The 14,667-nt window shown below is 40.8% G+C and overlaps 2 protein-coding genes across 6 annotated transcripts in view; both read left to right on the top strand.

The window, feature by feature from the left end:
- Nucleotides 1-59: 59 nt before the first annotated feature.
- LOC124005104 (glyoxalase domain-containing protein 4-like) lies at nucleotides 60-5,929 on the top strand. Its single transcript, XM_046314041.1, is given in 10 exon segments — nucleotides 60-430; nucleotides 858-907; nucleotides 1,037-1,137; nucleotides 1,140-1,156; nucleotides 1,300-1,444; nucleotides 3,763-3,899; nucleotides 4,177-4,263; nucleotides 5,129-5,242; nucleotides 5,329-5,415; nucleotides 5,507-5,929. Coding segments are annotated over 10 exon segments (894 nt in total). The 5' UTR covers nucleotides 60-340; the 3' UTR covers nucleotides 5,573-5,929.
- A 506-nt stretch (nucleotides 5,930-6,435) lies between these two features.
- The window catches only part of LOC124005102 (protein KIAA0100-like), a 29,831-nt gene continuing 21,599 nt past the window's right edge, over nucleotides 6,436-14,667 (top strand). For 4 of the 5 annotated variants that reach the window (XM_046314038.1, XM_046314036.1, XM_046314035.1 and 1 more), the window contains exons 1-11: nucleotides 6,436-7,250; nucleotides 9,256-9,382; nucleotides 12,224-12,273; nucleotides 12,571-12,715; nucleotides 12,810-12,928; nucleotides 13,040-13,100; nucleotides 13,213-13,399; nucleotides 13,593-13,716; nucleotides 13,826-13,950; nucleotides 14,125-14,192; nucleotides 14,349-14,485. In XM_046314038.1, the coding sequence (XP_046169994.1) occupies nucleotides 7,183-7,250; nucleotides 9,256-9,382; nucleotides 12,224-12,273; nucleotides 12,571-12,715; nucleotides 12,810-12,928; nucleotides 13,040-13,100; nucleotides 13,213-13,399; nucleotides 13,593-13,716; nucleotides 13,826-13,950; nucleotides 14,125-14,192; nucleotides 14,349-14,485 (1,211 nt within the window). In that variant the 5' untranslated portion in view covers nucleotides 6,436-7,182. The remainder of the gene's footprint in view (nucleotides 7,251-9,255; nucleotides 9,383-12,223; nucleotides 12,274-12,570; nucleotides 12,716-12,809; nucleotides 12,929-13,039; nucleotides 13,101-13,212; nucleotides 13,400-13,592; nucleotides 13,717-13,825; nucleotides 13,951-14,124; nucleotides 14,193-14,348; nucleotides 14,486-14,667) is intronic. The other variant, XM_046314034.1, reaches the window with a different exon arrangement.

Raw genomic sequence — 14,667 nt, 5'->3', positions numbered from 1 at the left:
GGCATGACGATTGGTTGGTTTATACCATAAAAAATGTGTGTGTGGGGGGGTAATTTGTTTGTTGGTAATACTGATTAATGTTGGTAATACTGATTAATGTTGGTAATACTGATCTGTAAAACAATATAATATGCTTCACTTTTAATTGAAATACTCCTCGTTATCTTGAGATAGATTTGATCTGCGATTCAGCGGCAAATCATTTTATCTGTACCGAAAAACGTTGTCTTCCATAGAATCGATACCAGAGCAATCGATTGCAAGGTTCCTCATTCGACGTAGACAAACAGCGTGAAAAATAATCGTAACATAAGTACACAGCGAACTCACCTGGGATATAATGGCGTTGAGACGAGCCTTGCATTTCGTTTTCAAAGTGGGTGACAGAAGCAAAACGGCCACCTTTTACCGAGATGTGCTAGGCATGAAGGTACATTTCCAGCTCTTTCGTAGAACATCCTCAAACATGTGACCAATAGATTTCACTTGCACAGAGTGTACCACCGTTGTATTTTTAATTTAACCTTTATTTATCTAAGCAAGTCACCTAAGAACAAATTCTTATTTACAATGACTGCCTACACCGGCCAAACCCGGACAACTCTGGGTCAATTGTGCGCCGCCCTATGGGACTCTCAATCATGACCGGATGTGATACACCCTGGAGTCGAACCAGGGACTGTAGTGACAACTCTTGCACTGGGATGCAGCCTTAGACTGCTGCGCTACATTTAATTTGTTTCAATCGTTTGTTATGATTTGTGCTTCAATGGTGTTCATAGTGCTGTAAACTCACGTGATATTGGGGACTAGATCACTGTTTTGCCAAAATGTCAAAATCATTGATTTGATTTCAGATTTTGCGTCATGAAGAGTTTGAAGAGGGATGCAAGGCCACTTGTAATGGGTAGGCAGGCTGCGAACTTTACTGTTCAACCAACACCTCTTATGAAAAATGAAATGTTTGAATTACTTATTGTGTAACAATAGTCACGGTCTCTCTCATATGATGCCCTACTTGCTTGTGTGTATTCAGCCCTTATGATGGAAAATGGAGCAAGACAATGGTCGGCTTTGGTCCAGAGGATGATCACTTTGTGGCTGAGCTGACCTACAATTATGGAGTGGGAGAATATCGCCTGGCAATGACTTCCTGGTAAGAGAATGGTTATTCATGAACACTATATATAAATATATTTATTATTATTTATTTTGTTTATATATTTTTTTAAATATATTTAAAAACATATTTTTAAACCCAATCCTAACTCAATGTATGCCACCATGTCTTTATTTCAGGGTCTGACTCTGCAGTCTAGCCAGGCTGTCAGCAATGCTAAGCGGCTTGGTTGGCCCCTCACTGAGGTTGGGGAGGCTCTCTATCTGGTTGAGGCTCCTGGAGGTTACCGCTTCTACCTGGTGGACAAAGAGCAGCCTCACAATGGTGGGTCAACAGTGCTTTGCACAAAAGATCATTGCTGTAGTAGACTCTAAAGTAGACTATAGTCTACCATGCTTATTTAAAAGTCCAGGAGGAAATTAACCTGGGTACCAGTCTTTGTGCCATCATGCCAGTTCTTGCCATGCCATGTTTGCATTGAGTAGGCAGGAGCACAAACGTATCTGGAACCAATCTAGATATCAATACTCCTTACATCCAGGTAACTGCCAAAACAGAACAGCTTCAATGCGCCTTGGCATAGATTCCACAACTGTCTGGAACTCTATTGGACAGATGCGACACCATTCTTTCATGAGAAATTCCATAATTTTGTGTTTTGTTGATGGTGGTGGAAAACACTGTCTCGGGTGCCACTCCAGAATCTCCCATAAGTGTTTAATTGGGTTGAGATCTGGTGACCGAGACACCCACACACACTTTAAACCCACTGCTCCTTTGAGATCCCTCTTTCAAAGTCAGAAATCTCTTATTCTAGCCATGGTAGCCAAGATAATGGGTTACTAGGCATTTTTATACATGACACTAAGCATGATGGGACGTAATTGCTTAATTAACTCAGGAACTACACCTGTTTGGAAGCACCTGATTTCAATATACTTTGTATCCCTCATTTACTCATGTTTTCTTTATTTTGACAGTTACCTTTATATTGTGTACAGTTGAAGTTGGGAAGTTTACATACACCTTAACCAAACACATTTAAATGTTTTTTTTTTCACAATTCCTGACATTTAATCCTAGTAAAAACTTCCTGTCTTAGATCAGTTAGGTCACTTTATTTTAAGAATGTGAAATGTCTGAATAATAGTAGAAAGTGATTTATTTCAGCTTTTATTTCCTTCATCACATTCCCAGTGGGTCAGACGTTTACATACACTCAATTAGTATTTGGTAGCATTGCCTTTAAATGGTTTAACTTGGGTCAAATGTTTCGGGTAGCCTTCCACAAGCTTCCCACAATAAGTTGGGTGAAGTTTGGCCCATTCCTCCTGACAGAGCTGGTGTAACTGAGTTAGGTTTGTAGACCTTCTTGCTTGCACATGCTTTTTCAGTTCTGCCCACAAATTTTCTATAGGATTGAGGTCAGGGCATTGTGATGCCCATTCCAATACCTTGACTTTGTTGTCCGTAAGCCATTTGGCCACAACTTTGGAAGTATGCTTGGGGTCATTGTCCATTTGGAAGACCCATTTGCAACCAAGCTTTAACTTCCTGACTGATGTCTTGAGATGTTGCTTCAATATAAGCACATAATTCTCCTCCCTCATGATACCATCTATTTTGTGAAGTGCACCAGTCCCTCCTGCAGCAAAGCAACACAAAACATGATGCTGTCACCCCCATGCTTCACGATTGGATGGTGTTCTTCGGCTTGCAAGCCTCTCAGTTTTTCCTCCAAACATAACAAATGGTCATTCTGGACAAACAGTTCTATTTTTGTTTCATCAGACCAGAGGACATTTCTCCAAAAAGTAAGATCTTTGTCCCCATGTGCAGCTGCAAACCGTAGTCTGGCTTTTTTATGGCGTTTTTGGATCAGTGGCTTCTTCCTTGCTGAGCGGCCTTTCAGGTTATGTCGGTATAAGACTCATTTTACTGTGGATATAGATACTTTTGTATCTGTTTCCTCCAGCATCTTCACAAGGTCCATTGCTATTGTTCTGAGATTGATTAGCACTTTTCGTACCAAATTATAATCTCTAGGAAACAACGCGTCTCCTTCCTGAGCTGTATGATGGCTCCGTGGTCCTATGGTGTTTATACTTGCGTAGTATAGTTTGTACAGATGAATGTGGTACCTTCAGACGTTTGGAAATTGCTCCCAAGGATGAACCAGACTTGTGGAGATCTACAATAGTTTTTCTGAGGTCTTGGCTGAATTCTTTTGATTTTCCCATGATGTCACGCAAAGAGGCACTGAGTTCAAAGGTAGGCCTTGAAAATCCACAGGTACACCTCAAATTGACTCAACTGATGTCAATTAGCCTATCAGAAGTTTCTAAAGTCATGACATAATTTTCAGGAATTTTCCAAGCTGTTGAAAGGCACAATCAACTTAGTGTATGTAGACTTCTGACCCACTGGAATTGTGATACAGTGAAATAATCTGTCTGTAAACAATTGTTGGAAATCAAAGTAGACATGCACAAAGTAGATGTCCTAACCGACTTGCCAAAACTTTAGTTTGTTAACAAGAAATTTGTGGAGTGGTTGAAAAACGAGTTTTAATGACTCCAACCTAAGTGTATGTTAACTTCCGACATCAACTGTATGTGTATCTGTTTTTCACTTGTTTAAAGATCCTGTACAGAAGGTATGTCTGGCAGTGTCTGACCTGCAGAAATCAACACACTACTGGTCCTCCCTTCTGGGGATGAAGGTGATGGAGAGAAATGAGGAGAAAAAGACTGTGCTGATGGGATTCACAGACACTCAGGTGTGTGAGAGAGAGACACTTGGTTCTACACCACAGGAGGTTGGTGGGACCTTAATTGGGGAGAAGGGCTTGTGGTAAAGGCTTGAGTGGAATTAGTGGAATGGTATCAAATACATCCAACAAATGGTTTCCATGTGGATGATTCCATTGCGGCCATTATTATGAGCCATCCTCCCCTCAGCAGCCTCTTGTGTTCTACACTTAGAACACAAGTGTGTGTTTGCATTAATTGATAAGATGGTGCTAATACTAGGTGTGTTTTTCTGTATATTTGCAGTGTAAACTAGAGCTTTACAACATTGGTGGGACAGTAGATCATGGCACAGCTTTCGGAAGGATGGCTTTCTCTTGTCCACATAAGCAGGTGAAGTAATAGACCCTTTTCCAGTACACGGACACACTGATGTCATGCACATATCCGCGTGTCTCTTGACGGGAGTAAGAAAGCCGTCGCCATTTGCGCCCATTCAACATCACCTAGATTTACTTTTTTATTATTCTAAACAAAATAACTTTTTTTTGGCTCTCATATGCTTACAATGTTTCGATTCTAGCTTGAACAGTTGATGAAGATTATATTTGGTTGTAATCTTTTCAAAATAACTATTGGATGCAGCAGTTGTTAGCTAGAATGTTAACAATCATTGAAATAGGCTGTTGCAAAAGCTGGCCAAAGAGACAATTTCCGAGTTATTTTTAATATTTTTTAAGTATAATGCAGTGATTTGCGATGATGACACAAACATATTAAACAGGACATTCATACGAGCCTTATAATCCAAAAGTAGTGTGAAATCACTTATACGCAAAATGTAGATAGTATTTTTTTACTGGCGTTTCTATAAGAACTCGCCCTTGTTCTGCCATCAGCTTGCTCGCATCGCCCTCATGCAGCAGTGTTTGCTAACACAGAAAGGGGTCTATACAATGCTATAAATTATTTACATGTGTAACAGTTTTGCTTCCGTCCCTCGCCTCTCCCCTACCTGGGCTCGAACCAGGGACCCTCTGCACACATTGACAACAGTCACCCTTGAAGCACCGTTACCCATCGCTCCATAAAAGCCGCGGCCCTTGCAGAGCAACAACTACTTCAAGGTCTCAGAGCGAGTGACGTCACTGATTGAAGCGATATTAGTGCACACCCTGCAAACTAGCTAGCCATTTCACACCGGTTACACATGCACACAGAAAGCAATATTGAATAATTGTTGTTTAATTATTTTTAGTTGCCAGATCTTGAAGCCCTGATGACAAAAGAAAACTATAAAATCCTTACTCCTTTGGTTAGCCTGGACACCCCTGGGAAGGCTACAGTAGAAGTGGTCATTCTGGCTGATCCAGTGAGTGCATTACCAAATGATGAACATGGGTAAAATGTATTAATTCTACATTCTGCACATAATAACAGTGGTCATATGTGGTTTAGGATGGCCATGAGATCTGCTTTGTGGGAGATGAGGCATTCAGACAACTCTCCCAGATGGACCCCAGTGGAAATGCATTGCTGGATAAGGTTGGTATTTAGAAATATTATGAAAATGAAACCATACTTTGCATTATCACGGAGTACATAGTCTTAATATATTACCCTAATTTATTTTCAGGCTATGGCTGAAGATAAAAGTGATGAGTGGTTTTCCAAGCACAACAAGCAGAAGGCTTCAGCGTAAATGCTTAGAACATAGCTGAGCCGTCACGGGTCTACTGGACATCTCCAACTACTGTACCTGGATGTGTTTGATCACTCCAATAGAGGTGTAAAGCATGGGATCTCTAATTGCCTGTATATTTTGCCCCGTATATGGCATTACCCTTCCAGCTGCACTACGGCATTAGATTTTACTCAACCAGAAGCATTATTTAGAGATGTTTAGGAGACTGAAAGTGTACATATATTTCATTCATACTGTGGCAGAAGCTCGATGAACATGGACAACTTAAAAATGAATCATGTTTTTGTCTGCAAAGAAAACAATTGTACCTGTTCGGCTCAATGAAATGAATAAAACACTGACTTCATCAGAACAGTGAAGTGCAAGACTGCAAGTGTGTGGTAGAAAAGTAATTTCAATTTGAAGTCCTCACACTGCCAAATTGTAGGTCAAGGTTTGTAAAAGTTGCAGACGCTGCAGGTTGAAAAACCAATGAAATGACAGGGCATATGCATATCATGTGATGTTGAAGCTGTGTAGTGCTCATTGAACTGTTTCAAATGGGGAAATGAAAGTGAACTATATCAAAAGGGGGTGCCATGAACATTTTCATCAAGATGGGAGAATTGCCTAACCTTTGCTAACAACTCACTCGTATCATCTTCTAGTGATTCCATTTCTTTGGCATAAAGAGATGAATGCCAATAAATAAGAAGTGTTTGGTCCCTTATTAAACGAACTATTGAGTTGTTATGCTGCATAATAAAGAGGGATAAGCATATTTAATCATTTTTGAATAAACTTGTGTGCACTGATTGAAAAGATAAGGCCAGAGACATCCAGAATGGGCTCAGTGTGAGGCGTTTCGAACTCCGGGAAACAAATTGGTTGGCCATTTCCATATTGACTTTTTGGTTCTGCTCATCGCTCCTCTGTTTACGGTTGTGGACAACAATCCTAGAATATGATGGTGCTTTGCCACTGAAAATGTAAGGAGGATGAGAACCCTCCAGACGGGATAAGAACATTTGAGACCGTCAGATTTACCAGAGGTTGAAAAGGGGCTTATATTTGTTTGATAGCTACCAAATTTGCCAACATTGGTTTCAATTGACGCTTTTGCTAGCTAGTACGTGGCTATTTAGCTAGCCAACGAACGTCGTAGCTAGCTACCAAATAGTGACTGACCAGTGATATCTGAGTATAGTTAGCTAGCTCGCTACTCGAAACTGTGAGCCAGTTCCAGCTTTCCATCTAACCCGCTAGCTATATCGGTTCCTTCAAACTTTTTTTTGTGTCAGCCAACGTTCGGTAACGACGTTAGCATACCAGTCTGGCCCTGCGAGCTAACCTAGGTAGTGAAGTGTAGCTATCAGCTTTTTCAGACTAGACAAGACAGCGATAGCTGGCACATGTTATTTAATAGCTATTGAATAGTGCCATGATTACACTTCTTTAGCTAACAAGACATAACGTGCCATTAAGCTCGAGGCACCTGCATGACAGGTATCTTCGGGCTCCAAAGAGGAGCTGAACTGTCTTAATTTCCCATCGTGAGGCATTGACATCAAAATAACCAGCCCCATGACCACACATTGGGTGTGAACGAGGGGTCAACATCAGGACAAATGTCTCTCCTGCTGATCGTCATACTAGCACTTCTCCTGTTCCTGCTCCTATCTGTTCTACTCTTCAGGTAAGAAAACATGCCGTAACATGTGGGAAGAACACTTTCACACAATATTCCTGTCTAATATACCTTCCTTCTAATGCCAAAACAACTATTGCCAAATCATAAAATAATGCATTTGTTCCCTTTTCAGAAAGTATCTATGCATACCTTACAATTGGAATACCTGATTCTTTCCACCTCTGAAAATCACTATTCATGTGACTTGAGGAATGTAGAGAACACACTAAATGTTGTAATGGGAATGACTTGGGCAATCAGACAACTGAACTGCTGAAGCTTTGCTGCAAGAGTTGGCTAGAACAATGCCCTAACACAAGTGCCAGCCTGTCCTTTGATGGAACTCAATATCTAGGTGTCTTTCAGGTTACGTAACCCTGTACCTTAGAGGCTGCTGCCCCGTATACATAGACTTAATCACTGGCCACTTAATTTATTTTTTTATTTTATTTCACCTTTATTTAACCAGGTAGGCCAGTTGAGAACAAGTTCTCATTTACAACTGCGACCTGGCCAAGATAAAGCAAAGCAGTGCGACACATTTTTATCAACAAACGTACAGTCAATAACACAATAGAAAAATCTGTATACAGTGTGTGCAAATAGTGGTGAAGTAATTACACTTTAGCAATTTACACTGGTGTGATATATGTGCAGATGAGGATGTGCAAGTAGAAATACTGGAACACTAGTAATTTTAATAATGTTGACATTTTTGCTTTACACATTTCATGAGTATATGCTGTATTATATTCTACTGTATTTTAGTCTATGCCACTCCGACATTGCTCATCCTAATATTTATATATTCCTTATTTCCATTCTTTTACTTTTAGGTTGTGTGTATTGTTGTGAATTGTTAGGTATTACTGCACTGTTGGAGCTAGAAACACAAGCATTTCTCTACACCCATCGTTACCCATCGCTCCACAAAAGCCGCGGCCCTTGCAGCGCAAGGGGAATAACTACTCCAAATCTAAAAGCGAGTGACGTTTGAAACAGTATTAGCGCACACCCAGCTAACTAGCTAGCCATTTCACATTGGTTACACCAGCCATTAGGCTGATAGGCTAAAAGTCATAAACAGAGCTGTGCTTGCGAAGAGCTGCTGGCAAAACGCACGAAAGTGCTGTTTGAATGAATGATTACGGGCCTGCTGCTGCTCAGTCAGACTGCTCTATCAAATAAGACTTAATTATAGCATAATAATACACAGAAATACGAGCCTTTGGTCATTAATATGATCGAATCCGGAAACTATAATTTCGAAAACTAAACGTTTATTATTTCAGTGAAATACGGAACCATTCGGTATATTATTTAACGGGTGGCATCCCTAAGTCTAAATATTCTTGTTGCATTGCACAACCTTCAATGTATGTCATAATTACGTAAAATTCTGGCAAATTAGTTAGCAATGAGCCAAGCAGCCCAAACTGTTGCATATACCCTGACTCTGTGTGCAATGAACGCAAGAGAAATGACACAATTTCACCTGGTTAATATTGCTTGCTAAACTGGATTAGTAGTTATAACTAGTGATTATGATTGATTGTTTTTTATAAGATAAGTTTAATTCTAGCTAGCAATTTACCTTGGCTTCTACTGCATTTGCATAACAGGCAGGCTACTCGTGGAGTGCAATGGTTAGAGTGTTGGACTAGTTAATTAACTGTGCGGTTGCAAGATTGAAACCCCTGAGCTGACATGGTGAAAATCTGTCGTTCTTCCCCTGAACAAGGCACTTAACCCACAGTTCCTAGGCTGTCATTGAAAATAAGAATGTGTTCTTAACTGACTTGCCTAGTTAAATAAAAGGTATACATTTTTTTAAAATCGGAAATCGGTGCCCAAATATGCCGATTTCTGATTGTTATGAAAACTTGAAATCGGCCCTAATTAATCGGCCATTCCGGTTGACTTCGAGTCTGTTCAATGTATAATTTCTTTATGATTGGTGACATTATCAAATCATTTGACATGGTATGTTGTTCTCTCTGGTTATTTTCAGATGGTTAATATGCAGCCTGGCGGTACGGTTCTTCCACAACACACTGAATGCTGAGCTGAAGATCAAATCAGTAGGGCTCTTTTCAGTGCATGGAATAAGTATCCAGTTTCAGCCCCAGCACACTCTGGTAGGCTTTGTTCACATTACATTTACGCATAGCATGTGGCTTATGAAATTACATTTAGGGATGTGCATCTTTCCGATACATATCTAGCTAGGTACATGTGCTCCGATACCATACGGGAACGATATGTTTTTTAGTGTGAAACGATTCAGTTTGATTAGAGAACGAATCGATGCGATTTGGTTCAATGCGTTACGATTAGATGTACTAACATTTGTTGCATACACACATTCATTTTCCATTCTAAATCAAATCTGCTGCTGATGTGTGTAGATGGGTGAGAAAAAAAATCATATTTAATACATTTTGCATTCAGGCTGTAACACAACAAAATATGGAATAAGTCAAGAGGTATGAATACTTTCGGAAGGCACTGTATAGCACAATTTTGAATTTCACCTCCATCTGAAAATCAAATGGTTTTGACCGTTTACTGAGTGATTTTCTCTTCTCCTGGCTTTGGCCATGCAGTGCACCTCGCAAAAGTGATTGCTGTCCTTTTATGAATTTATCAACTTGATATACCCTGTATACTAGATATACCCTGTATATTTAAAAATGACCAGATACACTGATTTGTTTAAAGCAAATCTACCAAAACTATTGCTTGATGGTGAACCTGAACAACAAAAATCAAATGTATTGTAAGCCCAATTCAGCAGGCAGTGGCAGTCAGTGCCGTTTAAGATGAGGGAGGATGATTATTCTTTTTAATGAGCATGGCCTTATTTCTATTACAGCACATTGGATGACTGTCATTCATATTTCCATACACCCAGCTCAATGTAATATCGATAAGTTTAGGCTACTACATGATACTATAATCTTTCCCTAAACCCATCATGCGGTTTCTACAACCTAGCCTCTGAATTAATGTTTACCACGTAGGTGTACATGTCGAGAAAAAATTGACTAATCAAGGTGACAGACATTGATTGACACATTCAATTCCACCTTGTACACTCTCTGTAGCTGTCTTTATGCACTACAGAAGAACCAAGAAATGACACCACAGCTGTCTTTTTGGGCTTGCAAAGAGTTGCCAAGAAAAATCCATATCTCAGACTGGCCAATAAAAAGAAAAGATTAAGATGGGCTAGAGAACACAGGCACTGGACAGAGGAACTCTGCCTAGAAGGCCAGCATCCCGGAGTTGCCTCTTCACTGTTGATGTTGAGACTGGTGTTTTGCGGGTACTATTTAATGAAGCTGCCAGTTGAGGACTTGTGAGGTGTCTGTTTCTCAAACTAGAGACACTAATGTACTTGTCCTCTTGCTCAGTTGTGCACCGTGGCCTCCTACTCCTCTTTCTATTCTGGTTCTATTCTGGTTGCGCTGTTCTGTAAAGGGAGTAGTACACAGCATTGTATGAGATCTTCAGTTTCTTGGCAATTTCTCGCATGGAATAGCCTTAATTTCTCAGAACATGAATAGACTGACGAGTTTCAGAAGAAAGTGCTTTGTTTCTGGCAATTTTGAGCCTGTAATCGAACCCACAAATTCAGATGCTCCAGATACTCAACTAGTCTAAAGAAGGCCCGTTTCTATTGCTTCTTAAATCAGAACAATAGTTTTCAGCTTTGCTAACATGATGGCAAAAGGGTTTTCTATTGATCAATTAGCATTTTTTAAATTATAAACTTGGATTAGCTAACACAACGTGCCATTGGAACACAGGAGTGATGGTTGCTGATAATGGGCCTCTGTACGCCTATGTAGATATTCCATTAAAACATCTGCCGTTTCCAGCTACAATAGTCATTTACAAGATTAACAATGTCTACACTGTATTTCTGATCAATTTGATGTTATTTTAACGGACAAAAAATGTGCTTTTGTTTCAAAAACAAGGACATTTCTAAGTGACCCCAAATTTTTGAATGGTAATGTATGTTTTCTGACTGCTGCAAGATGAATTGCCTCTTAGGACATTTAACTTCCTCTGGAAGTTGTCATAATTACTGTGTAAGTCTATGGAAGGGGGTGAGAACCATGAGCCTCATAGGTTTTGTATTGAAGTCAATGTACCTAGAGGAGGACAGAAACTAGCTCTGTCTAAACCATGGTGCTACTCTACAGATTGCTGTTGAGGATACTGTAGATGTTCATTGCAAAATAGTTTTAAGAAATTATTTATACATTTATACATTTTCGGACTAAGCCTAAATTGGCTTTAACGCAGACCTCTTTTCACACTCGTTTGCGGCAGAATTTAGTGACAAAGTCGCTAAATGCTATCAAAAGCATAGAAACTGTGGCAAAACGTCCCAAAGGCAGCCTGAAAAGTACCTGCATTTTTCGCTAGCCTGTACCAATAAATAATAGCGATTAAAGTCACTAAATTGGCAACATTGCGCCTACCTCCGTTGGTCACTACGTGAAGCTGGGCACAGTTCGCACTTTGACAAGGATACCGATATTTCCTGGGGTTGTTCGGCAGGCAAAATGACTTGCAGATCAATGACTCAACACGGTTACATGCAGTTCGACACTTAAGGAGAGGAAGCATCAGTTGTCACAAAGTATGAGAGGTATTTTACGAAGGTGGAAAAAAATGTTGCTAATATGAGTAAAACATTTTTGTGATCCTGCGATTTGTAACGTTTGAATGCTATACATTTGGATCGGTTTGGGTCCACATACTAATGCACTTGCTTCTCAAACATTTGTATCCGGGACCGATGCGAATCGTTACATCCCCAGAAATCCTGTTTATATGTCTTTATTGGGAAGGGTATTTATTTGTGTATTGTCACACATTGTAGAATATACAACCTTTTTCAACTCGTGTAAGACTACAATTCAGTTGTAAACCAGGTGCATTTCTCCTTGTTTTTATTGCAGGAAATAGACAGGATATGGATTTCAAGCAAACTTTTAAACCAGAACCTGCCGTGAGTTTTTTAAAGACATGTTTATACAATCTTATACCCTCGTATCTTAATTGCATATCTCTCAGCTTTCTTGGCCTTTGAGGAAAAGGACCTGTGAATAATTTAACAATACAAGGTTGTGAACTCTTTGTTTTCTCTCTCTCTCTCTCTCTCTCTCTCTCTCTCTCTCTCTCTCTCTCTCTCTCTCTCTCTCTCTCTCTCTCTCTCTCTCTCTCTCTCTCTCTCTCTCTCTCTCTCTCTCTCTCTCTCTCTCTCTCTCTCTCAGGAGGTGCCTCTCTTTGTGTGTGGGCGAGTCCAGAGGTGCCTGGCTTTGTGTGTGGGCGAGTCCAGAGTGAGAGTGGACCTGCAGCAGCCTCTAAGACCTCGGGCGCCTAAGAGCCGTGATGGAGGAGAGTCAGGGAAGGTTCCCCTTAACCCTGCAGCCCTGCGGTTCCTCTCCCAGGTAGGGACAAACACACAACTGTTTATAAATGAATTTTACTCATTAAATTATTCATGAAAAACAGTGCTCTCAGCTGCTGTCTTTCTGCTCTCAGCTGCTGTCTTTCCATATTGACTCCATCAATGTGATGGTGCTAAACCTAGCCCTGTCAGAGTCTTTATGGTACATGACCACCTCAAGTATCGACTTACTGCTCGACCACCAGGGCAAAAGGTATTAAACCTCTACACACTAACTTCATCTAAACAGATCAGTCTTTTTAGTTCAGCCTGACTATTTACATTTTCATATTCTTCATAACAATTTCTCAAACTTTCATAACAGGTTGGCCTGGGACTTTTCTGTTGGACAGCTAAGCAGTAAAGTGCTTAAAAGCAGTCGATTGGTATGTGGGGTTTCTTCCCATGTAAACATAGCAATCTTTTAAGTGGGTCTATTTTAAAGAAGTGTTACTTTACAGAATGTATTTCACTGCATTGTCCCAACTCACTGCTCAGCAGGATACATGTCTGGCAGAGGTGTCCCTGAGCCTGGTGCTGTCTGGGGATGTCAGCCTGCCAGAGCTGCGTCCAGGCCGACTGGCCCTGTGTGTGAGAACACTGCTTGCCGAGCTGCACGAGGGCCTGTTCCTCAGCCAGCTACTGCTTCCACCTCCTCCTCTGGAGAGCCCTCTTACTGCAGACGGTGAGAAAGTGCAAAGGTTGTGTCCCAATGGCACCCTATTTCCTACATAGTCCACTACTTTAGTGTAAAAGTGTATCGTGAGAAAAGTGTATCGTGAGACGTGATGTTATTGTATTGCTGTTGTAAGGTGATTTTGAGAACCATTCGGCAATGCATTATTCACAACCATTTCGCTGTTGTCATTTTCTTCTAGAATGTGAAAAGGACGAGTATATCCAGACTGAAGCAGTGGAGCAGTTTCATCAGCTAGTGCCCCAGAAGGTCAACATGGAGTTTGAGAATACTAGTATAACCCTGTCCATGCACAGCCAGAAAAGGTGAGTCATAGGGAACAGAGTTGGTATGAGTCATGTGTTTTTGTTATTTAAAAAAAAAAGGCACAATGTCATTTTCTTTTTCCTCTGACTGTATATCTGAATCATCCAGACACTTGAACTGGACCCTAAAGTCTCTGAAGGTGGGATACGGACGTGAGGACGAGCAGCTGCCCCTCAGGAGCTTCACCCCTGAGATTAGCTTCCCTCAGAGCAGCCTGGAGCTACTTCTGGAGGGTGAGTGGAGAGCTGGGCACTGGGCACCAGAAAGATGTGCATCACAAACGACAATCTATTCCCTAGGGAATAGGGAATAGGGAATAGGTTGCCGTTTGGCATGTAGCCATAGAGAAGGGAAAGAGAAGGTCTGGGAGGGTGGAAAATAACCATTCTTTGTTTGTGTGTCAACAGATGGGCTTCTCCTCTCCCAGAGCAGACAGAGAATCCTTTGCCTTAACACCCTCAGGACTGTCCTGCAGGTGAGTGGTGTGCTTCGGATTTTATTGATACGGTTACTAGTTATCATAGTTGCACCGCATTATCAAAGCTCTTTGTAAATATGCTTAACATTTGACCTCTTGTAAGAAATCTGTTTGATCTGAAGTCTCTTGCTCATTTCCCACTCATGTCCCCAGGTGACATCAGTGGACATTTCAGGGTCAGTCACAGTCAACACCTGCATCATCCACTACCGTCACCAGGAGTTTTCCCATTGGCTAGACCTGTTTCCATGGAAACAGCTTATTCATAGGAAAGAAGCTCATAGAAAGAGGTATGAGCATTTTCAACTGACAAACCAGACTGGAGAATGTCAAGCACACCAGTTCATTGCTTCAAACGGATGTAAAGACAATATCCAACATATATTACTAACCTGGCCAGAAAGCATGACTTCTTTTGATTTTGAGCCCACCTGAAATCAACTAACACTCCTCTCCTGTCTTCATCTTGATG

This window comes from Oncorhynchus gorbuscha, linkage group LG19, assembly GCF_021184085.1.
Source record: "Oncorhynchus gorbuscha isolate QuinsamMale2020 ecotype Even-year linkage group LG19, OgorEven_v1.0, whole genome shotgun sequence".
NCBI lineage: Eukaryota > Metazoa > Chordata > Actinopteri > Salmoniformes > Salmonidae > Oncorhynchus > Oncorhynchus gorbuscha.
Note: the sequence above shows the minus strand (reverse complement) of the source record. Positions and strands in the feature narration are given on the sequence as shown.